Here is a 26,578-nt window from a genome sequence, read left to right as displayed (position 1 = left end):
TAGATTTGTCTTTTATTTTATTTTAAACCCTTTGGGGAATTCCTTTTTTCCTCGGATATATAGCTTATTCTACGATTTATATTAATTGTTGCACTGGAATTTAGTATTTTCTAACATTAAATATAAACATTAAAATGGTTACATTGTATACGTTAAAGGGTTTACACACATTACCGTTTTATCTTGTTGTATACGTCATTGGGAATCCTTGTTTTTATCAGATAAATGTAGCTTCTATTTTCTTCTAAACTATGATCGAGACTAGTTGCATTGGCTGGTTAGTAGGTGAGGATGGTAACGTATTGCGGTGATTAAGTACCCTTTCAGATAAAGAGGCAGGTGTCCGACACCGGTGGTTCGTCAGTCGCGTAATCGAAACACCGGTGGCTGATACCGATTAAAACCACATCAGTTTAAAGTTGAATCTCGGTAAAATAACATTAGCGGCAAATGTATTGTTAATAATTCGACGGCGACGCAGGATGAGAAGACAGATAACGAAACGGTAATACTAAAATTTGAAAAATATTTTTCAGAAAAAACTTTGTCATTTGTGACGTGATCAACAGAATACGCTGGTATATCCACATTTAGAAGGTCTTGAGGCGGTTCGTTGTACTGACTTTTATGGTCCAAGACTCTACTCCATACAAAAAGACAGAGTACATTACCATTTGATAAATCTAAACATGGTAGTTATTCTGAGGCTGCAGTCACTTAGCAAGGTATTCACTTATGAAAAGTTGTTCTTGCCATTTCTATCCATTATTATTTCCAGATCTGTCTCGTAGGCAGTTCATATTGCGGCGCAGAAGAAGTGATTTTTAAAGCGAAGCTTTTATACTGGCATTGCATTCCTATTTTTTCTACAGTAAAATATTAATTCGAGCGTCACGAAGCTAACGCCACAAGATGGCGTGTGGCGTCTTCACGGGTAGCGTCATAGAATAGCGGTTCTTGATATCGATTCACTCAGTTAGTAATGTAAAAAAAGTAACTACTTGTTACAAGGTAACAAGAATTTGTCCAATACTCAAAGTACCGATTCCTCGTTATTAGAAATAGTCATTACTTTTGGCACAGATAGCCATTATAGTAAACTAAACGAAATACCCGGATGGCGTCAACAGAAAACAAATTACTTGTCGATTGGCATATCAGTAATCAGCACTTTGAAAGATAAACCGAGGCGGCACCGGCGCCTCGATCAACGATGGAGTAGGTATATTATCATCATCATCATTCAATCTTCGCTTATCCACTGCTGGACATAGATCTCCCTCATAATTTTCCATCTATTTCGATCTTGTGCCTCTTGCATCCAATTCCTATGACAACGTTTTAGATCGTCAGTCCAACGTGTTGGTGGACGACCTCTGCTTCGGTAGGCATCATCTCTTGGTCTCCATTCCAGTATCCGCTTTGTCCATCTATTATCTGTCATTCGAGCCACGTGACCTGCCCAGTTCCATTTCAGTGTTGCTACTCTCTCTACTGCATCAGCCACTCCTGTTCTTTGTCGTAGCTGGCGATTTGGGATCTTGTCTCGTAGTGAAACGCCCAACATAGCACGCTCCATCGCCCTTTGACACACACGGATCTTTTGAACTGTTCTCCTTGTCATGGTCAACGTTTCGGCACCGTAAGTTAACACTGGCAAAACACACTGATTAAACGTTTTTCTTTTAAGGCATATTGGTATATCAGACGATTTGAAAATATGGTTCAGCTTGCCGAAGGCTGCCCAAGTCAGTCTTATACGACGGAGAAGCTCAACGGTTTGGTTATCTTTTCCTATGCGAATCTCATGACCTAGGTATTTATAGGCCATTACCTGGTCTATGGATCTTGTTCCTACGCATATATCTTCGCTGACTACAAGATTTGTCATCATCTGGGTTTTAGATATATTTATTTTTAATCCCCCTTCTAGCGAGGAAAGGTAGAGCTGATTTAAAAGTTCTTTGGCCTCATCTATCCTATCAGCTATTAGTACAATATCATCTGCAAACCTTAGATGGCTAAGCTTTTCTCCGTTTATGTTTATGCCCTTGTCGGTCAGTTTTGCCCTTTTACATACATATTCCAAAAGCGTAGTGAACAGTTTCGGCGATATGGTGTCCCCCTGGCGTACTCCACGTTGTATCGGGAATTTCTGGGTTTGACGATCACCCACTCTAACACTGGCTGTTGCGTTTTGGTATATATGTTTAATTATATTTATATATATAGGTATATTATATACATATACTATATCGTTTATATCGTTAGTAAAACTAGTATCAACTTCCGAAATGCGGGGGGGCGGTTTCTTTGATATTAACACTGTTTATATTACTTGCAACTAGTCTAGAATTTGCCTCTGGGGGGGGGGGTGTTTGGTTGGTCACCGATGTCAGAATAGGGTGCTGGGGGGGATTTAACCGCCAAAACCCCTCCCTGGATGCGCCACTGCTTGCAACTGTAATAAAAAGATACAAAGAAATTGGCAGAACGATGGTCTAGAAAAAGAATCTAATATTTCACTTTGTTAGTTTGAAATATTTGTTTGCTTCGAATCGATTGGAGTTGAGAACTAGAACCGAAAGTATTCGTTTTGCATTTAATTATTGGTCTTATATAATTTGTTTGGATTTATTTTTTAAAATTATACCTACTCAAAATCAAATGAAACCAGACGGAACCCCCTTAAAGTTGATTATTGATGTGGCAACAGTTGGACTTTTGTTCAATTAACTAATTATTTTATTATTAATTAAATATTATTAATCTTCCAACTTAAGTAGATTGGAAGATAATAAAAGAACTTTGCCATATTTTAAAGCCTTTTAAAGCAGTTACTGTTGAAATGAGCCCAGAAAAGCAAGTAACCCTCTCTAAAGTTATACTTATTATAAAAGGACTAATTTCGTCTTTATTACGAATTAAAGTTAAAGTATTTAGTCAAGCAAGAAGAACTGTAATAAATTATCTGCCTGCCTTGATTATTGCCGGTTTTATAAATCTGGAAAACAATATTATACTGGGTAAAGCATTTTTCTTGGATCCGAGATTTAAAACAAAGGCATTCAAGAACGAAAACCATTTTCAAAATCAAATTTATCATGAACTAGTTTATCTTATAGAATATCAATGTACTGAAAATGAAACCATTGCTGAAAAAAATGAAAATATCATGAAGGACTTATTGGGCGATACAGAAAATTACGATATAATTTGGCAGGCTTCTGATACATGTGTAAAAACTCTTTGCATTTGACAAGTCCAACATCAGTCGCCATTGCCGAAATCAAATTGTTTTCTGAAAAGCCAAACCTTGGAAGGAACAAGGATCCTCTCGTTTGGTGATGCGAAAGGCAACGAGTGTATCCCTGGTTATATAAATTAATCAAAAAGTATTTAAGCTTTAAGTTTTTATTATGTTAATAAAAACCCAGTTAAAGACGTTTGGACTATTTTTATTAACAATAATAAGTTCCGAAGACTATTACTATTACCTTTTAAATACTAATCACTAACGTCACAATTATGGTACTCTATAAAGCTGAAGACTAAAAGTACCGAAAATAACGGCTATAAAGTAACGGATATTGATAATTAAAATAACGAATCGACAAAAATTTAATCATCTGTTTAAATAGTTTATATTAATTCTTGTTTTAAAATAATTTCATATAACATAATGACGGTATTAGATTTTTGTTTTGATACAGGGCAGCGACAGCCGCTTATACGTATTTCGACCTCTTTAGGTCTCCTCAGAGCGGTATAGCCACTACTCTGCCACTCTCTTTAATTTCATATAAATATAATATTATTTTTAAACATATTATTTAGTTTATATCATAATTAAATTTACTATCAAATGGTATTTATTTATATTTTCATAATTTCATGTAAATATAATTTCATATAAATAAAATGTTGGATTTTTGCAGTTATTAGTTCGATTCTATTATCGATAAAAAATACTAGTAAAACATTTTCATATTTATACAGCCACGTGGCCGTTAGGTATACAAAATGTCAAAACTGACCATAATATTTGTTATTTAGATTTTTAAACTGTTTCAAAATTTTTTGTACAGGAAACGTAAAATGATCTTATCAAAGAATGTGATAAATCATGCAAAAACTTAAAAAAAAGATACGCCAACAAAAACTGCTGCTAAATATAAATTTAAATTGAAAATATTATGAAATTTTCTTCGCACTTGTCTACAAAACCGCCTACGGAACCATTTTTTAAAAACAAGCAAATGTCTGGTTTATTTTGCGGGCTATTATATATTATAATAATAAATTGAATTACCAGCAAAACGTCGATTGATCTTTCATAGTTGGCGGAGAACCTTTATCTTGAGTGGGTGGCTTCAAAGGACATATTGGAGTATTGACTACATAGCAAGCTACGACATTATCTTTGGGATCTTTAATATAATCACCAAAAGCACATTTTCTGGTTTCATAATTGCTTTCCTTGTCAACCATAAGCGGTTTTGCCAAAGGATATATAGGTGGGTTATAACTTATTTTTTTGTCTGCAGATTTGGGATCAGTACATTGGTCTTTGAGACACGGTGAGTCACCAGCAAAGGGAAAATCTTGATGTACAAAAGAAGCAGCAGGTTTTAAAGGTAATTCAGTATTCTCCACAATATTTTTACTACTTATATTTTCGACCACAAAATTCTGAGGAACACCAAATAGTGTTTTTGTTGATATTGCGATCTTTTCGTTATTTACATCTAAAGAAATAAATTTTATTAACGTCTAAAACTAACATTAAATCTAGATTAATCTAAAAAAAATGTTATATTTTAATTTAAATTGAAAAAAAGTGCGAGTAAAAATGCAATAATTACAAAGATTCGCTTAAAGTTATAAAAAATGTTATATACTGGTTTTAATTTGTCACAATAAAAATATAATCGAATGACAATGATAAAGCTATCTACGTAAAATTTATGTAAAAAGTTTAAATGGATAAATACACAAAAATTCGGCATGACTGCTGCTATTTGGCAAATAATCTTTATACATCTATTCACACTACCACACTCTTGAGTCGACTTTACACTATGCAATTTTCATGCTATGCAAGAGATATTATGCAAGTGCGCATGCCCACGGGATATTTTCAATCAATTACTATGCTAGACAAGAAATAGAACATGTTCTATTTTTCATGCGATTTTGATACAATTTATCAAAAGTGGTATCACAAAATTGCACAAAAATAGCTCTGATGTAAACAGATTAGGCTAGGCAAGAGATATGTCATGCAAGACTGATCTGCATAGCATGAGACTCGCATGACCTAAATGTAAATATAAAATATATAAACATAGTATAAAAAATATGATACGAAAATTTGCGTATCAGTATTGAATAAGTAATGGAAATAAAATACCTGGTAATTACACTGTCCAGCTATGGATACCTGGACAAAGAAGTGAGAGATCAAGTACAAAAAGCAAATAGACTGGCAGGATGCCTTAATAACACTATATGGCGAAACAGACTCATTAACACTGAGATGAAGTCAAGAATTTATAAAGCCAGTGTAAGACCAAGAATGATATATGCCTCAGAAACAAGCCCCGACACCACCAGAACGCAAAGGCTACTGGAAACGGCAGAGATGAGAGTTCTGCGAGGAATTACAGGAAATAGGCTGAGAGATCGAAAGAGAAGTGAAGACATTAAAAGAAAATGTAACATACAGTGTATAATGAATGGACACAAAATAGAAAAAAAGAATAGAATAACCACATAAGCAGAATGAAGAAAACCCGTGTCGTCAAAAGAGCAAGAGGTAAGTCACCAATCGGTAGAAGAAGTATCGGACGACCGCTGTCAACCTTCCATAGAGGTATTAATCCGCCAATGAACAAGCAGATTTGCTTATAATGAGGAAGAAGAAGAAGAGAAGAGAATTTGCGTATAAAAATCAAGGAACAGAAAAGGTAGACGTCAGAAAGAATTGCTATAATAATTGGAAAATAACCCATAAAGTAGTAAGAGTAGGACAAATAGTGAGGGTACAAGATATGAAATAATTAATTTACAGCTAAAATGACGTTCATATTTTTAACGCAATAAAAATATATAAAGATTTTCTTAATTCAAAGTATTTAATAAAGCATTCTAATTGTTCTTACTTGGAGGTACACTAGGAAACAATGATTTTGATACCACAATACCAATATCATTTAATCCTATGTATTGGCACGCAGCTACCGCCACACTCGGTGGTGATTGACAGGAACAGTTATTTTTACTAACGGAAAACGTATTTACGGAAATTCTCTCTCCTTTTCTTTTCTCTACCATATCTGTTAAGTCTTTTATCATCTTGACTGCATCTGAAATATACATTAAAACTAAAAATTAGTTGGTTTTTGCTTTAATCTAATTATTTAGTGTATTTATATTATATTAACCCATATTTAACCAGTAACTCTAATAATGAGAAAATTGTTTTTAAAAACTTGAAACTTGAAAAAAAAAACACAATAAATTAGTGTAATTAAAATAAAAATAAAACATTTCCAAATTTTTTATTTTTTTATGTAGAAAAAAAAAGAAAATGGAAATGTGGTGCGTTTATGCACTACTGGTAAATACTATTAATTTTTTTTTTAAATTTTTATCGAATTAAATTTTTGAAGGCCTAAGTTGTTATTTTTATTAACTACTTTCACATAGACATTGTGGAAGTCGGAAAAATTTAAAACAGTATTTAATATAATATATTAAAAGAGTCAAAAGTGAAAACTTATAATTTTTACCAAAAAAAAAAACAATTTTAATGTAAAAAATAGTTAAAATAAGTCCTACTCGTCCTACCAGTGTGTACGAGAAGTATAAATGCGGTCCACAAGGCTTGGGCGATCCAGATGATCTCTCATTACGGAAGGTAGAAATATATGAATGAATGGTTTAAAAAGATGAGGGAAATAGTAAGAGCAAAAAAATGCTTTAAAGAAGTAGATGAGTTTTCTACTTGTGATAAAATGCAGGCCTTTTAATGGTTTTGAAATGTAAATGATAATATATTTGATTTTAATGATTTTTCTACTGGTGTGAAAATGCACCACTGGCAAAATATATAATTTTAAATATCTACACTTCGTGAAATTGTTTGAAGCAAGATACGTGTAGATGAACATGAACATGATATTTAACGCACATGTAAATTGTATGTTTGTGAAAAACTCTGCATCGCCTTCTTTTAATGGATGATTCGCACGTACATCTTCGAAATTACTAAATCGAACTTCTTTCAGCTTTCTTCTGTCAAATAATACTGTCCAAAGGACATAATAACATGGCAGTTACAGAAACAATACTAACGGATGACCTTGCCATTATGGGAGAATACTTTCGCAAATGGAGGCTACGGCCTAATGCGACGAAAACCGAAGTGTGCTGTTTCCATCTAAATAATGCCCAAGCCAACAAAAAACTGTCCGTTCACTTTGAAGACAGACTACTAACTCATAACTCAACACCAAAATATCTTGGAGTGACTCTTGACAGGACTTTAAGTTTTAAAGAACACCTACAAAGAACGGCAGCAAAACTGAAAACGCGAAATAATATAATCCAAAAGCTATGTGGTACCACATGGGGGTCCTCAGCCTCCGTACTCAGATCATCTGCTATCGGACTTGTATACTCGACAGCTGAATATGCTTCCCCAGTATGGCTCAATAGCAAACACACGAAGATTATTGACACCCAATTAAACCAGACAATGCGAATGATTTCAGGTACAATTAGACCAACACCCAACTATTGGCTTCCCATCCTGAGTCACATTCCACCGCCGAAACTGCGAAGAAGTCACTCCCTTCTCAGAGAATATCGAAAAATCCAGTCTAACCATCAACTACCCATCCACCATGATAGGCGTGATATCGAAATGAACAGACTGCGCTCCAGATATCCTGTCATGTTAAGGGCCACCTCCTTACATCAGGAACATTTCGACCTCACCAACGCTTGGAGAAGACAATGGGAGCGCGACTCACCACAGGAAGCACAGCAAATGGCCTGTATCGATCAGAAACCGCCAGGCTTTGAACTGACCCGGAGTACATGGACAACGCTAAACAGAATAAGAACAAGAAGCGGTAGATGTGCTGACAGCTTACATAAATGGGGAAAAGCCCTTACTCCGGAGTGTGACTGTGGTGCGCAACGACAGACCGTCCGTCACATTGTTGAAGAATGCCCCCGAAGGCGGTTCCCTGGAGTTTTTGACGAGTTCCTGAATGCGACCGAAAATGTTTTAGACTATATTAATACATTAGATGTTCGGTTGAAATACTCCATGTAATGTTTTATATTGCTTTTTAAATATGTGTTCTTATTGTATGCCATACGATAAATAAATAAATAAATAAATGTCCAAAGGATTCACAAATATTGACCACAATCATTTTTACCCAAAACTCTTGACCTATAATTTGCAATGCCGCTGTTTTGTAAGTCATCACCGCGCAAATAACGATTATATTGTGCGATAAACTGTTATTCACTATTTTCTAGTGGACAATAATTTGTTCTGTTTTCGCGGATTGGATTAGTGGCAAAAATCTCTTTAGATTTTAGATACATAAATAAATCTACAGCAGGAAAAAAATGTCAAAAAAATAATGATTACTTGGTTTTTCTATTTTTGATAGCAGTAACACTATATCATCACGGAGACCACATTTAAACCTCTTATCAATATCTTGCAATATTATTTTTTCTAAAATAGGGCGTCATCTGTTCATCAATTGATAAATTGTGTGCAAAAATTTTCCACTGCATGTTTCGGTCGTCATTTATTATATTTATTAATATATTTTAACAAATAATTATAAAGATCTGATTTTGGCATATTTATCATTTTTATTTAGATTTGAGTAATCAGAAAGATATAAATTTTATTTTATTTTGTAAAACTTGTTCCGGCCCATACAGTTGCTTTTACTAATTTTACACCCATATCTTCTTGGTTACTACAGTACAGTTGTGTTTGTGGTAAGTTACTACCGCCAATTTTACTTAAGGTAGATTTGAGACATTTAAGCCTTATTTTCAAAGAAAACAAATGTTCAGTTCTGCGAAGAATATTTTTTAGGTTCCTTCCAACTTAATAGACTGGGGGTTTCCACAGATGGAAGTGCTTTCTGCCCTCTCTGGTCGCTCCTAGTAGATGACTTGATTTCGCTTCTTGGCCCACAGGAAGTAGAAGTGCAGGCCTATGCGGATAATCTAGTAATTATGGTAAGAGAAAAATATGGTAATGTTTTACTTACCACACTCCAAAGAACATTAAATATGCTTACTAGGTGAAGCGACAGGGCAAAACTCTCTGCCAATCCTAATAAAACAGAAGAAGTCAGTTTTGGTAAGAGCACGGAACCTAGATAACATCTGTATGCCCACTCTGTATGGAGAAACTGTTAAAGAGGCGAATGAGGTCAAATATCTAGGAGCAATGCTATATAAGCGGCTTACATGGAATGCCCATTAAGTAAGAATAACCAACATAGCAAAGCTTTTCTTTTGGACATGTCGAAGTATATGTGGTAAAAGATGGGGTTTTGATATGGGGATATATGACTGTAGTCAAACCTACCAGGCATGAATAGGAATGCTCTGCGAATTTCGTAGGTTTCCTAAAAATACACTGTCGCCTCAAGGGGCACATGAACATAATCGGACTGACAGAAAGTGCAAATTGTAGATTTTTGTCAGGCTGATGGCGAAACACGTTCTGTGCAACTGTCCAATGTTGGATTGTTGGATAGAATAAGACTCAATACAACTTGATACAGTTGATAACAACTTCCGTTTTGATTTTAGTCCATTAATGTACTTTCCAGATAATTTGTTCCCTTTGTGAGACGTGTCTGACATGGATGTCGTATACTATTTGTTATTTTCATTTTTAATCGGTAAAAAAAATATGAATCACATATTTCAGAAACTGCACAAAAACTCCGAAAATCATTTTTCGTGAGGGACAAAAAACTGATTTTCAATCAAGTCCTGTTATTACAATTTTAATGGGATGTTTGCATGCATATGAGTGCTTTACAATGATTTTTCCTTTTTGCAATTTTACAAAGAGTTGTTGTCGCTGTACTTACGGGGTTTCTGCATTACTGGCTAAAATAAACAGCATTACTTGCAAAAAAGTGCGATCTTTATTCAGTTACAAACATTAAATATTTGGTAAATATAAAGTTACTCAGGAACGTCGTGTGGGTCATCTTTATCTACTACTGGCCATCTTAAAATCGCCTCGAAGAAGCTCTGAACGTAAGTGTGATTTTTTACGTAGATCTCTCATTTTTTCACATTAAGTACTTTACGCCCTTCTGGATATGCTGCTGTCTTTGGGAGAATAGGTTTTGAGTAGTCTAACTTAACTGATGTTCATACTGTAGAGTCAATAAAATCACGTGCTACAACATAACCAGGTTTTCTTGAAACATGCGTAATGTGCATGAAGGATTCAATAACAAAAGTTTTTTTCATTTTTTTAGTAACTCCACGACCATACGAGTCAACTGACAGATAATTTTGCTTATAGTACTTGCTCCATCATGACTTATAATCTATTATCATATATCAGTAGGCACTACCTAAATAAAAAAATTGTGTCTTTGACTGGCATTTGCCATTAGCTCCACGTAGTCGGTTACAGTGTAAATCCCATCTGTTTTCTTTATTTTTCGTTTGAGTACAGCAAAATCCCTATCACATGAAAGAATGTGATAGGGATTTCGCTGTATTTAATCTCCCCCCTCTAATGGGGAAATATTGATTAATTGTTTAAAAATGTATGGTTTTATTCTGTCCTGCACATCCAAAAATATGTGCAGGTGACGTGTAGTTTTAAATAAAAAAGAGTGCATTATGAATCAACATACATTTTTACAACTTTTTTTTTCAACGACTTTATGATTGATGATCATGTAAAACATTGCAGTGCCCGTGTGGAGATTATGAATTTTAAATGCATTAATAGTCAGTTGATGAAGATAAAATACCTCTTGAACTGGAATATTGAGAAGCATTAAATTTTGCATTAAATTTATACAGATTGTTCCATGAGAAGAATCTTGTAAACAACTCTCTTTATTTTTGATATATTTACTATAAAATTTTCTTGATCGCCTTTGGTGAACTGGTTTTTTGGCTTTTGCGGTTTGTTTCACAGCTTCGTTTAAAAATTTACTTCAGCATCTTCATAGTTTTTATATCTAGCTTTTCAGAAAGATATTTGTACGTACGTTATGTGTAATGCGCTTCACGTACAAGGCATGAGTTTATGTGGTCCTTTCTCAACTTGACAACAGCACCCGGTATAGCGTTTCCTGATATACCTTGCCCACGTCTATCAATGGTAGAGTTTCCTGCCACAAGTAAATCACAAAGTCGTCTGACTCGTTCATCAGAAATAGCAAAGAATACCATAAACGCGTTTTTACAAACATTTGTAACACCAGAACTACTTGAAACCGTAGTTGAAAACCAAAACATTTTTTAAGGCTTCAATTAACTGTTGGAAGCGTACGTATGTGAGTTCATATGCATAGGAAGCATATGAAGAGTTAAACATTTTGATATTATATTTATAGTAATAATACTACATTTACATAAGGTACACCGAAGATTATATAAGTAAAGTAATTAATAATTTATTTATGATAATACACCTATATATATATATATATATATATATATATATATATATATATATATATATATATATATATATATATATATAAATAAATAAAAAATCACCAAGTGCCGACATAAAAAATAATATTACAGGAGAAACTGTTGAAAATAAATATAAGAACTACTTAAGCATTTCTAAAATTCATGAAACGTCAATAATATGTCTGGAAACAGAGTGTATGAACGCTACTAAAAATTACAAACAAAAGAACATAGCATGTACATAGTAATTACCTGTAAGCTCTGTAGGAATATTCAAACAATTTTCACGGGGATCAGAATCTTTTATCGTTTTACTTAATTTTCTAGCTAGAACATTTAAATTTGATTCATGTATCGTATTTTCAGATACTAATTCTGAAACAATGCAATCTGTATCTTTTAAATAATCATAAGTTGCCTCCAGTTGTTCTGCACTAATTTCTTCTTCGCTGTAAACATCTTTCTTACTCGTTAATTTTCTTTGTGTTATTCGTTTTAACGTTTCTGCTTCGTTTACCTTCTGATTTACTAAATCTTCCTCTAGCTTGGCACACAATCCATCTAATACCTCCATCTCATTTCGTAACCTAAAATTAAAGAAATTATAAGGTAAATAATATAAGTGCATTTGCTTTGCGTTTGTGTTTTACCCATACCAAAAAAATTTTGTATTACACTGCTATTGATTGAACGTGGTCTATTGTTTCTGACCCAATTGACTATTGAATATATTACAATTTTCAATCGCACTTCTATTTACAAACTTGGGATTCCTATTGCCAAATTTATCAATAATGGTATAACAATTGAGTTTTTTAATATTTTTGTAGATAATCATTTTCTTTTTCTTTTTCTTCCTTTAATAGGACTATATCTTTTTTAATCTGCTATATTTAGCCTTCTGATCTTCTCTTGTGAGGTTGAGCTCCAACTGTCGTACTTTTTTGCGTGGTATCCCTTATTATATTGTTGTCAGTCACATACTCTTGATTGCGACCCCGTGCAAATTCAAGACACCTCTCCGTCGCCGAACTCCAATAAAAAATGACCTTCGAGAATTTTGGATTTTCCCGAAGATTTGGCCGTCGTCTCAGCCAGACGTTTTTGAGAACAGTTCGTTCTTATATAAGCCAGTGGGGCGGGATCTAGATTAGTAATGGCGATTATTTGCATCAGTGCGAATTCTTCTAAGTGATAATTATTACTATAATTAGTAATTGTAATAATTCTAACGTTTTAAACTCCACATGAAAAAAGTCCAAAAAAAAGCACAAAAACGTCCGAACATCCAGAAGTTGAAAGATAAAACCACTAGAGAAGAAGTCAAAGAGGAGATCAACAACAAAATAAACAGCATGGTTCTCTTAGATATTAATCAAGAAAAAATAAGTGTGGATGATATGTGGAATAAAATTAAAAATATCTGTAATTCAGTGGTAGATAATAAACTGAAACCAGAAAATAATATAAAGAAACAGCCATGGATGGGACAAAAAATATTAGAGGTAATGGAAGAACGAAGAAAATACAGAAATAAGAATGAGGAAAGGTACAAATATAATAAATAAAATTATTAGGACAAAGATTAACGAAGCAAAAGAATCATGGCTAGAAAATCAATGCATAGAAATAGAATCCCTAGAACAGAAGCGTGATACTTTTAACCTACATAAAAAGATCAAAAACTTAACGGGAGGAAACGGATCACGAAGTCATAACTTAATACTAGACGAGCACAACAATCTGCTCTACGAAAACGAGAGAATACTTGAGAGATGGAGGCAATACATGGAAGAATTATTCAAGGAAGAGCAAGAGACAGAAGTCAGTGTTTCTGGATGTTTAGGACCAAAAATAACGCTTAGTGAAGTAACATATGCAATAAAAAGACTAAAAACCAACAAAGCACCTGGACCTGATAACATACAAGCTGAAATATTGAAACTATTTGAAAACAACCAACTCAAACTCCTAACGAGTCTACTGAACAAAATCTATGAAACTGCAGAATTTCCTACAGATTGGCTGGTTTCCAACTTCATCCCTCTCCTCAAAAAGGCAAATGCCACCAGATGCTCTAATTACAGAATTATAAGCTTAATGAAATATGCACTCAAAATGCTTCTTTCTGTTATTCACTCTCGCATATATAGAAAACTTGAAGAAAACATTATCAGTGTTCAGTTCGGGTTTATAAGCGGACTGGGAACGCAAGAGGCCCTATTTTCCATACAAGTATTAATACAAAGAGCTCGAGACAAATTGCGAAGTTTACGCATGCTTTATAGACTTTGCAGAAGCATTTGACAAGGTGCAACATCAAAAATTATTTCAGATACTGAAAGAATCTAGTATTGATGACAAATATTTACGCCTAATTAAAAATTTATACTTACAGCAAAGGGCAACTGTACGAGTAGACAACGAAACCTCACAAGAATTCACGATAAAACGGGGAGTACGTCTGGGCTGCATTTTATCACCGACGTTGTTCAATACTTACTCGGAAATTCTGTTCAGGGAAGCTATTGATGGTTTAAGAGAAGGTATAAAAATCAATGGTGAAATCATAAACAAGATATGAGGACAATACGGTTTTGATTGCTGATAATGCAGAGGATCTGCAAACATTAATATACCGTGTAGTGAAAGCCTGTGATAGATACGGCATGAAATTAAACTGTAAGAAGACCAAAATTCTTGTAGTAAGTAAAAACGACGTAATACAACACAAATTCACAGCTCATAATGAACCCTTGAAAATAATCGACAAAATTACATACCTTGGATGCAGCCTAAATAAGGAATGAGACCACTAACAGGAAAGAAGACGTCGTATAGAAAAGGCGGTAGGTGTCTTCAATCGCCTCAGGAAGATTTTTTGTAATATACACCTGAACATTGATATAAGAACACGAGTCTTGAGATGCTGTGTATTTTCTACCCTTTTATATGGATTCGAAGCCTGGACCTTGACCGAGGCAACATCCAAACGATTAGAAGCCTTCGAAATGTGGTGCTACCGCCGTATGCTCAGAATTTCCTATATCAATCATGTTACAAACAACACCGTGATCCAACGTACGAATAAAGATCTGGAAATTATGCGTATTGTGAAAATCAGAAAGATGACATGCTTAGGGCATGTGATGCGCAATGAGAAGTATCAACTAATTCAACTAATTTTACAAGGCAAGATAGAAGGCAAAAGATCTCAAGGTCGCAGAAGGACATCGTGGTTGAAGAACATCAGACAGTGGGCAGGAATGACTACCATACATCTATTTAGAGCAGCTGTCAACAAAGTTGTATGGACCAACGTGATTGCCAACATCCACAGAGGATAGGCACCAAAAGAATAAGAAGATATTTCTAATTAAGTGAGTTTTTGAGTTAAATAAAATTAGTTAAACTATGTCGTGCTTCACTTGTATATCCCCTCGCTACCTTAACATTTTTGAAGTTATACTTCTATACGCGCGTGGAAATTTGCACGGGAGTGAATCGGTGAAATCATTACATATGTAAGATATGAGTAAAAGAGAGAGAGACAGAAGATATATTTTCTCTCTCTTGCTCTATCGGGAATAAAAATGTTCCTTTTGTATATATATATTTAATATTATATATAATATTATATATAATATAATATATATTGATATTATTATTTTTTATGTGATATGTTTTGTATCATTTATTAAATGTTCATAATTATTTTAGGCTTTTATAATTCAAAATAATAATTGCAATAAATCACTGCATGACCGATAACTGTCAATTTTGAAATACGTTAGTGTCATGTCTAATTGGCAAATTTCTTACGTGTTTGGTTTATACGCTGTAATGTGGCAGTGTATTATATTGTATTTTTCTATTAATAACAAAATTAACAATGAATTTTACTGCAGAGTATGTGTAAAAAATTTTTTTTGCGTTCAACTCCTTTTATACATATATGAAAATAAAAATATATATTTTCATTAAAATATTGATTTAATCCTTCATTTACTTACTATACTCCTATTACAGGTCAAATGTTTATATACAGCAAACGATGCACCATATACCTGTATACCTAATTCTTTTTCTCTTTCTGCTCTCTCTTACCTATAGCAGTACATTATGTAATGATTTTGCAGATTGACTTCCATATAAATGTGTAACGATGAACGCGTGTATAGAAGTAGGTATAACTTCTACCGGCAGTCCCACTGGACTGCCACATCCGTTTTTTTATGTTTCATGATGCGTAGATAATTTGCTATTAAAAATTTTATTGTTTAAATGATTTTATCTCCTAAATTATTAGATATATTTAATTTTCCTAAAATAAAAATTATTTCTTTTGAAAAAATGATCAAAATGGTGTTTGGTAAACTTTGGTGCGATTGTTAGAACTGCAGTTATATTTGTCCATCGAATATGTACAACATTTCAATTTTAAGTATTTATGTTATATTTTTGATAAAAAATTTTAAATGACGCATAGTAATTTATGACCTTGAAAGGAAGTAAACATTTAATGAAAAATATTATCAGCTATGTAAAATGCATTAGCTAAAAATTTACTGCATTGGTTTTTCTTAATTTTTCTACTTTTGACTAACTAATATCAACCACAATATTTGAAATATAATATAATTAATATACGAAAGGGTATTTTGAACATATAACTGAAACTTTTTAATTTTTAGCATTTATTTTAACCGGCTTATAACATAATATAGTGTTTAGTTATATTTTATCAAAAGTGTTCTGATTGAAGCACAGGAAATAATGATCTTACACAAAACAATCAAAATACGATTTCCAAATAGAAATTTTTATTTATAAAGATTGCAAGAACCATAATTTTAAACATTTTAAACTTTTTCAAGTCGCTCAAATAGTTAAAGAATGGGAGTTAAAATCAAGAGTTGCGCTCTGGATTGTTCACCCCTGTTCCAGCAAATATGTACGACGTTGAAAAAAAAGTTGTTCATGTAACGCTCCGAATCTTCGTTTATAAATGCTGTACTGTGGCAAATTGCCGTAAATTGGGAAACAATTTTCCGAAAATCAAAAATTTTTCCTGCTCCTGGTTTATTTTTGTACGGCATTAGATCTCAGGTCATTATTTTTTTACTGCCTACGGCATATATTCGAAAGTTGTTATTACATATCGTAGTCTTGATTTATTATTAATGATTATTTATGCTAGGTCAAATGACTCCGTGAAAACTTCTTATGAGCTTACTAGTAGTCTAAATTTGCTAAAGTGGCCACGTAACATTTATATATGAGCTGAGCACAGCTGGTTTATTAAGCTGACTGACGCTCTTATGTACGTTATAAATAGGAAGGAAGATTTTCTTTATTATTTTAAAGAAATAAAAATGATCTCAAAAACCTGTTCATAAATTTTGACATGGAATAAATATACTTAACAACTTACGCTTACTGTTACCTTTAGCTCCACCGCTACTGGAGTAGCTGACACTTGAACTTTTAAATATTAGGGGAAAACTATTTAGACCACTGCGGATCTGCGAAAAATCGACTACATTTAAATATAAGTAAGTTTCTGATTTTTAAAGAAGAAGTTCCGTGATAAATGCAGTAATAATATTTGATTCATTCTCCTTCTCAAGTAGGTCGGGAACATTAATAAAAAAATTAAACTATTTAAAAATTACTAAAAACATCGATTTTTTTCAGCATTCCTTGCTTAGAACTTAAAAACAGTTCATTTTGGAAAAAGTCGTAATAAAATATAATAGCGACAAATAAATTTTCTATAAGATTGGCACTTTTTGATTTGATTTTGGTACGTTTGGTGTATTAATAAGGCTAAACCTTCTTTGGCCCTATTTTTTTTACGACTCCACTTTAGATTAGTATGTATTCGTCTAATTTAGATTGTTCTTTTCCTTACTTTTTTCTTTCTAATGTCTATTACTAATGTCTATTAGTTTCTCTTGGAACACTTAAGTTATTTCATATATATTATATATATATATATATATATATATATATATATATATATATATATATATATATATATATATATATATATACAGTGCATTCCGACGAAAATTTGACCACCCCAGAAACTCAGAAACCAAGAGTTTCTTCAAAATTTAAGAAAACACTGAATTTGTATTAGAAGAGGGACGAACTTTTATGTAAAATTCATGTCCTCAAATTTAACCCCCTACTGCCCCGCATCAACCGCCAGTTTTCATAATTGTCGTTATTGGAGTAACAGTAATTCTCATTTATTTATGGAGACACATACACAATTACCTCAGAAATTAAATGTATAGGGTGACATTTTAGGGAATCACGTTATTGGACCATTATTTTTTAAAGGAAATTTCTACGGAACAACCTATTTAAATTTGTTAGAAGCCGTTATTGATCCGATGATCGCTGACACATTGGAATCTGATAATCATCTTTTAGAGGATGAACTGACTTTCCAACAGGACTGGGCAGTCCCACATTATGATACACGCGTAAGACAATTTTTGAATTAACATTTTCCAGGCAAAATCTAGGTTAGATTGGCAAAAGGGATCCAATATACCTAGTCGCCGACCAGATCACCGGATCTTTCGCCTTTGTATTTTTTTTTGTGGGATTACCTAAAATCAAAAATATACGCCACTTCGCCTGCAGATCTTGCAGAGTTGCGATAAAGAATTGTGACAGAATGCCGATTATTGACACCGGAGGTATTTGCAAATGTACGAAGAGGCTTTGAAAATAGACTATTTATATATTTACTTATTATAAATCGATTTCATTCTATGTATATAGTCTATAAGTCTATAGTCTCTAAAGTCTATATCATTTAATAAATTTTCATAAACAGCTTACCTCTGATTTATAGCTTCCAATTGAGTCATATTAGTAGTAGCTTCAAATAGTTGGGTTTTTAATTTATGACTTTCTTTAATAAATGCATCTTTCGAAAGTTCCATATCATGGGATGCTCTGTGTAATTCTTGTTGAAGTTGCTCACACCTAAACTTCTCGGCTTCCAATTTGCTTCTCATTGGGCCTTCAACTTTTTCTAAGGCATGCTTAAGCTCTAATCTCATTTCTAGTAATTCACTCTGGAAAAATACTCACTTTGTATATACATATTTTATTTATATTTAACTTTACTAGATGCAGTAAATAGTGAATGCATTCAAATGGGACTTGAGATCAACACAGATAAGACCAAATTTATGATAGTATCAACGAGTCCAATAAATAATGAACAACTAACTCTTTGGTGGACAGCAAATAGAGAGAGTGACAAAATATAAATATCTGGGAGCTTACATCAACACAGAATTAGATCCAGACCAAGAGATCAGGGTACGAATAGAAATGGCAAGGGCAGCGTTCTTAAAATTCAAGAAATTGTTCTGTGACAAAGATCTGAATACTGCGCTGAGACTGAGGTTTGTTGAATGTTACGTCTGGTTGCAACTATTGTACGGAGTAGAAACATGGACGTTAAAAGCGCAAATAGTTAAGAAGCTTGAAGCCTTTGAACTTTGGATATACTATATATACTGAGAAGGATGGGTCGAGACAAAAAATTGTTGAGAACAATAAAAGTACGCAAGACTGCATACCTTGGACACCTACTGAGGAATGATAAATATAGTCTTCTGCAGGTCATCTTGCAGGATAGAGTCGATGGCAAAAAGGGAATAGGTAGAAAGAGGAAGTCATGGCTGCGAAATATTCGAGACTGGACAAACATGACTGTAGACGAGTTATTCCACGTCGCAAAAGACAGAAACTTTTAGAATTGTGGTCGCCAACCTCCGTTAATGGAGACGGCATAGGAAGAAGAAGAAGATGTATAATACGTACGAAATTTAAATAGCAGCCCCACATATTTAAAAAAATAAAAAACGGATAATCAAATATCGATTTCATAACACAATAAAAAATTATCGATTTAGATAAAAGTAAATTAGGTGTAACGCTTTTCCGAATAGCATGTCTACAGGAACTAGATTTCAGTTTTAACACATTTTAAGTTACCGAAAGAATTGAATTGTGTGGTTGCAATAATTCTAAGGTAAGCGGTAGTGTTATATAAAATTTTATCTCAACAATATTTTAACAAACCAACGTTCTGAACAAGACGTGTCTTATAAGCGTACACAATAATAATTTAGGTTAATCTTATATAACTATAAAACCGACACTATTTTACTAACAACTGTACTGTATTTATTTTGGGGATTCATGACAGAGAATATCCGTGGACTAGAATCGAGACAAAAACACATAGGTATGATACAAAGGTTTATCGAAATATAATTTTAATCTATGATCTAATACAAATCCTCTAGTTTTATAAGTGAAATAAAGAAACAATTTGTATATTATTGCACACATTGGCGTGTTAGAAACCAAACATTGGAAAACAGTAACAGCAAAAATAATAGAGTAGTTCAGACAGAACTAGCTGGTATCTCCATAACCCAAAAGAGATAACCCGGAAAGATATAGCCGGGAAAACCATAATAACCTGCACGGATATCAGACAAGTGCTACTAACCTTGAATAGGCCACGTGTCACATCAGGGTTAGCAATGGAGTATCATAAGTCGCTAACTCAAGCTTCGGATGGTAATAGCATCATTCTGAAGTGGGTCAAAGGACATAATAAGAATAAAGTTGAGAGAATAGCAAGGATGTTTACTTGTCAGGGTAACACTAAGAAACCTTGAAAAGTCAGCATCAAAGAAGTACTTGGGAATGACTAGGAAAAACCTACGCTTGATAATTGGTTTTTTAACTGCCCATTATCAAAGAAGCAAACACAGGCTAGTAGACCCATCTCTATGCAAGAAGTGTGAACGAGAAGACGAAACTGTCTAGCATGTCCTATGTAAATGGCAGAAGTTGTTGTCAATACGAGAATACGCGTTCGGCGAGCTCCGAGACATAAGGAAGATATCCCCTGGTGTCTGGTCCACTTTCCTGAAAATGGCAGGTTGGACAATGAGCTAAGGATGACGGCACCCTAGGAGGATGCACAATGAATTAATTATGCAAAAAGTGCTGTGGTGGGGCTTGACTCGCCCTCCCTACTCTAAAGATACAGAGATATACCACAAATTAATTTTTCAGCAAACGACCTAAATACCTAGACTAGTTTTGCAATTAGTAAATAAAAAATACACTGGCGGGCAAAAAATTTAGGTTACATTGAAATTGTGATTTTGTAAACTAACTTTAATAATTAATATTGAATTAATAGATATATTTTTGGTTTTGAGCTTTATTTTGGAGAAGTAATAAGTTAACAGTTAAAACAAAGTGCATCACGCACTTTGAAGTGTATGTACTAATATTATTATAGAAAATTAAAAATTGGCAATTAAATAAAGGTTCCATTAGAGTGAATGGAGATATGGATATATATATATATATATATATATATATATATATATATATATATATATATATATATATATATATATATTATCTGCATTTGGGAACACCATAATGTTATTGCTTAAATAATAGAATAAATTTGAGGAAAACCTACAGATTAAATATTTTTAAGATGTTAAGTGTCAAAAAGACTCCACGGTACAAGAATCACAATTGCGAGCAAAAAAATCAACTCACTCGATGAATTGTAGCTTATGCTTAGTAATTTTATGTTGTGTTAATTTGAATTAAAACAGCTAATGAAAAAAGTATTGTCTATTATAGAGCTTCCAAAAAATAATTGTTTTATGCAAATTGGCAACTTGTTGTAAAATTTGCCTACTTCTGTATGGCCCAGGGATTGCAGCAAATATTGTAACGGGCGTGTTCTATACAATATAGACGTCTATAAATTTGTCGGTGGTCGTCTCAGTCGCTTTTTAAATGTTGACGTGTGTGTACACTTTAAAGTGTAGTAAGTGAATATTTTACAAGTGAAGCCGGCCCAGGTAATTGCATTATTACGAAAGGGCTATAGACAGAGTACTGTCGCCGGTCGCCTACTTATGACGCAGTTTGTAGTCTCAAGACTCTCAAGGGCTTACCGTCGATACCAGGAGACCGGTAGCTACAGCCGATGACCAGTTTCGGGTTGGTGACGTGTAACGACAGAGAGGGACGATTGATTGTCCTGAGTGCCTTAAATCGGCATGAGTCGAATGTGCTTGTATAACAGTGACCAAAGACGACGCGTCTATCGGAGGGACGGATAACGATTTATCCAGTGCTGCAATGTCGAAACAGTGAGCTTTCAAGGTTTTTCGTATATATTTTGGGGAAGTATATCTTTAGAAGAAAAACAGAGCTTGTGTCCGTGCCCAGTTGTGGTTGCGGAGGGAGTTTGACAGCGGACCGTTACATTACGGATATTCTCCAAGGCCATGTGATTCCTTACGCCTGCTACATAGGCGACGGCTTCATGCTAATGCATGATAACGCTTCAGTGTCACACAGCGCGGATTACGAAAGATTACCTGGCCAACACCAATATAACAACAATGGACTGACCTCCATTAAGTCCGGATATGAATCACATCGAGCACCTATGGGATGAATTTTAAGTGATCTTATGTTGATAGTTGCTATCAACAAGTCCAGTAGCCTCATGTAGAGTCGTACATTGCCATGTTATCAATTCCACCGGTACCTTTAACATCTTAACATATAAGATCGAATAATGTAATCTAAATTTAAACTAATAACATTTAACGGGGTTTTACCCAAATATTTAGTGGCTCAAAGCATGTACACCTAGAAACACTGATGATGGAATACAGATTCCGAAAATGTTTTGGGTATTTTAATTATATACCTTTTATAAAGGATTTTAAATACATTTTTTGTGATACAGCCAACTACAGGAACTTAGTTTCCTTATGGATTTTGATTTATAAGACTTAGATTAATTATTAGTTTTATAAGATATGTACGTAAAATACTCCTTACTATCATTCACTTAGGCATATACTTCAAATTAGAAGAACACCTAAATGAAGTTTAGTTGGGATTCAGAGCAAATCTCGGAACGAGGTAAGCACTTTTCAGTTTACTAGTTCTAATACATAGAGCTAGGAATGTCAACTGCGTTGTATATGTATGTTTATTGATTTTGACAAGGGATTTGACAAAGTACCACATGAGAAAGTAATTGGTATCCTTAAAGCATCAGAACTTAATGGTAGGTATATAAGACTAATCTTAAACGTATATTTTAACGAAAAGCAACAGTGTGATTCGAAAATAAACTTTCCGAGATCTTCACAATAAGAAAAGTAGTTAGACAGGGTTGAATACTGTCACCAGCATTATTTAACATCTACTCTGAAAACATCTTTAGTGAATCTTTGTACGAATCAGAAGATGGTATTGCAGTAAATGGCCAACTTATAAACGATATTAGATATGCAGACGATACCTTATTGCTGGCAGATAGTGCATAGGGCTTCAAAGGATCATGGATAATTTTGTAGATAGAAACGTGTAACAAATACGGCGTAAAACCAAATTGCAAGAAGAAGTAAACAACTAATTCATTCATTCATTCATTCATAGCAAATTATTAAAAGCTAAGTAACAAAAAATGAGTAATTGGATAACATTTGATCTAACATGTTAAATAAATTTAGGTCTAGACAGTCTACATTTATGGCTATATACATACAAAAGACTAAAAAAACTATTGCAAAAGTAGATTGTGTACTGTGTACTCAATGTCACCAATTTGTAAAAAGAGATTTTAATGTGAAAATCACTAAATTCATTTGAATTCCGGTAATTTTTCTATAAGAAATAAATATTAAAAACATGTTAAAACTTACTTTTAAGATTCTATTTTCAGTTTTTAACTCACTGGTTATTCTTTCCAATTCTGGATCTATAATTACTTTTACCGGCGACCACGGAAAATGATCTTGAACATTTGAAAGTCTTTCTTCCATATACCTTGCCTTTTCAATAGATGAACGTGTTAACCTATTTTCATAACTGGTTGTTGGTCTATTTCTAAATCTACTACTATTGCTATCTATAAACCTATCTCCGCCGTAACTATTGGGACTACCGATTCTAAGTGGTTCACCAGTCAATAATGAATTTGTTCGTAGATAAGGTCTACATGTAGGGCAATTTGGTAAGTATACATCTTCATGAGGTGAATAATTGTTGTTTGGGGTGCCTTCATTCTCTAAATTAATTTGCAAATGTTATTTAAGTGTTAAAAAAAAGTAAATTAGTAAAGCTAAAGATTTATCAAACCTATACAGAATATTGCGAATGGAATATTGGGAAACGATGATTCATAATATTATCGTACATAAAAAAGCTTAAACAAAATTCTAAAAACTAACTAGTCGGTAGACTACAAACAAGATTATCTAAATACTTTTGTTTTTTTGGACGTGTACGAACTCATCACTATATAGCCCCCCATAAAATTATTAGACCCTCGGAGATATAGTAAACTGATCACCGGCATCCTTTGGAGAATGGTAAACTCATTACCGCAGATAGGTAAACTCATCACCGGGATTTTTGCCTAGTTTTTAATGCGAAAGATTGCCTCTTACCTGTTATACTTCTCGTTTATGTGGTAATTTACTAAATTCGGAAATTATTTTAAGCAAGTTGCTATAAAATTTAACTGAGATATTAATATGTCTCACGGTGTGGCCCATTAGACGTATCTGCCAATCTAAATGGTTTTGAGATCTAAAAATTTAGTTGCATAGGATTTCGATAGTGAACTTTAAAATGAAAATATTTGTCAATATGTGCTATTTTTGTTTATATCGGAAGTAGTCCCAACTTCGTTATTTGATTTTCATTGCATTTTTATATTTCTCATTGAATTCTCGAGATAATTTGTTAAGCATACATTCGGTCTAAGTCTTACCGTTTTGGCGTTATTTGACTATTTTGAAAATAATAGACGATTTTGCACAGTTAGCAAATGTAAAATATCTGAAAAATAGGAAAAGCTAAAAACTTGAGTATGCTATTAGTGCATTGAAGTCGAAGGAAACTTAATTTTTTACACGTGCAAAGCTTTACATTTTATGGCATCATTGCCGGAAATTTTTAAATTTGAAGTAATCAGCAATGCATTTATTGTGACAGAATGCATCAAAATGCTTAAGTACAGTTTCCTGTACTTTATCTTTCAATTACTTGTACAAAGATCCCACAATTAGAGTGCTTTTAAAAGCATTTTTTTTATATTTTTTGGTTAGTTTTCGCCATTATTTGTAGGAGTCAGATGAGTTGTTCATTTCATTTTATAAACATCATGACAACTAACCTCAATTAGTCTAAGATACAAACTAATTTTTATTCTGTAATTTGTACTAATTTTGTTTATTGTAACTCCCTGATGATGAAAATAAAGATTTGCGAAAGCTTGGTAGACTAAAAAGAGTACTTTTTTGTCCTATCTTCGGCTGCACACCCAAATATGTAGTTGTGTTTTGTAGTCTAACTGATCAGCGTTGACTACAAGCGTTTATCGCTTTTTCAATATATATATATATATATATATATATATATATATATATATATATATATATATATATATATATATATATATATATATATATATATATATATATATATATATATATATATATATAAGGAGACCAATTAAGTCTATTAAGGTACCATATGGAAAATTTTTTTATTTTTAGTTTTATGAAAAAAAAATTTATTCTCTAGTTCTGAATGATCTAGAACTTCAATCATCAGAATCAGATATTAGTATTCTTCAGTCATTTACGCGGTTCGTTAAACAACATGAATTTTATTAAGATTTGAGAATATCTACAATTCATTTTTTTTTTTGACAAACCGCTTATAAAACTAAAAAAATTTAATATCTGATCATTGTATTCTAGGTTTTAGATCATTCAAAACTTTTTATGTAACATAATTATTTTATATAACAAAATTCATAAAACTAAAAATAAAAAGGTTTCACATATGGTGCCGACTTAATTGGATACCCCCTGTATATATATATATATATATATATATATATATATATATATATATATATATTTATATATATATATATATATATATATATATATATATATATATATATATATAAGGAGACCAATTAAGTCCATTAAGGTACCATATGGAAAATTTTTTTATTTTTAGTTTTATGAAAAAAAAATTTATTCTCTAGTTCTGAATGATCTAGAACTTCAATCATGAGAATCAGATATTAGTATTCTTCAGTCATTTACGCGGTTCGTTAAACAACATGAATTTTATTAAGATTTGAGAATATCTACAATTCATTTTTTTTTTTTGACAAACCGCTTATAAAACTAAAAAAATTTAATATCTGATCATTGTATTCTAGGTTTTAGATCATTCAAAACTTTTTATGTAACATAATTATTTTATATAACAAAATTCATAAAACTAAAAATAAAAAGGTTTCACATATGGTGCCGACTTAATTGGATACCCCCTGTATATATATATATATATATATATATATATATATATATATATATATATATATTTAAAATATATTCAATTGTTGAATAGCAGAGGTTTTATCGGTCAATAATTGGCAAATGAAAGTCGTCAATTGATTTATTCGAATACGTTTCGCTTTTATTTTTAAAAGCATCATCAGTTCACTACAAACAAAAAGGATTTTAGAATATAAGTAAACAACCAACAGGGTTCATACTTACAAAACAATTTGTAGGTTTCTTTTAGATGTTATGAAAACTCTACGATAACTTAACATTAAAGATTAACAACTAAACGAGAGAAATGAAACAAAAAAATACAATAAAAACTGTAAGAACACTATTGTTCATTTAATTTTAACCGA

At 32.7% G+C, this 26,578-nt stretch overlaps 1 protein-coding gene across 1 annotated transcript in view; it reads right to left on the bottom strand.

Moving 5' to 3' along the window:
* Positions 1-26,578, bottom strand: part of LOC140437063 (uncharacterized) — a 167,821-nt gene that overhangs the window by 100,794 nt on the left and 40,449 nt on the right. The window contains exons 7-11 of the mRNA XM_072526314.1: positions 23,550-23,914; positions 18,598-18,836; positions 11,989-12,323; positions 6,165-6,368; positions 4,313-4,748 (exon numbers count right to left, since the gene is read on the bottom strand). Of these exons, the coding sequence (XP_072382415.1) occupies positions 4,313-4,748; positions 6,165-6,368; positions 11,989-12,323; positions 18,598-18,836; positions 23,550-23,914 (1,579 nt within the window). The remainder of the gene's footprint in view (positions 1-4,312; positions 4,749-6,164; positions 6,369-11,988; positions 12,324-18,597; positions 18,837-23,549; positions 23,915-26,578) is intronic.

This window comes from Diabrotica undecimpunctata, chromosome 3 (assembly GCF_040954645.1).
Source record: "Diabrotica undecimpunctata isolate CICGRU chromosome 3, icDiaUnde3, whole genome shotgun sequence".
In the NCBI taxonomy this organism is placed as follows: Eukaryota; Metazoa; Arthropoda; class Insecta; order Coleoptera; family Chrysomelidae; genus Diabrotica; species Diabrotica undecimpunctata.
Note: the sequence above shows the minus strand (reverse complement) of the source record. Positions and strands in the feature narration are given on the sequence as shown.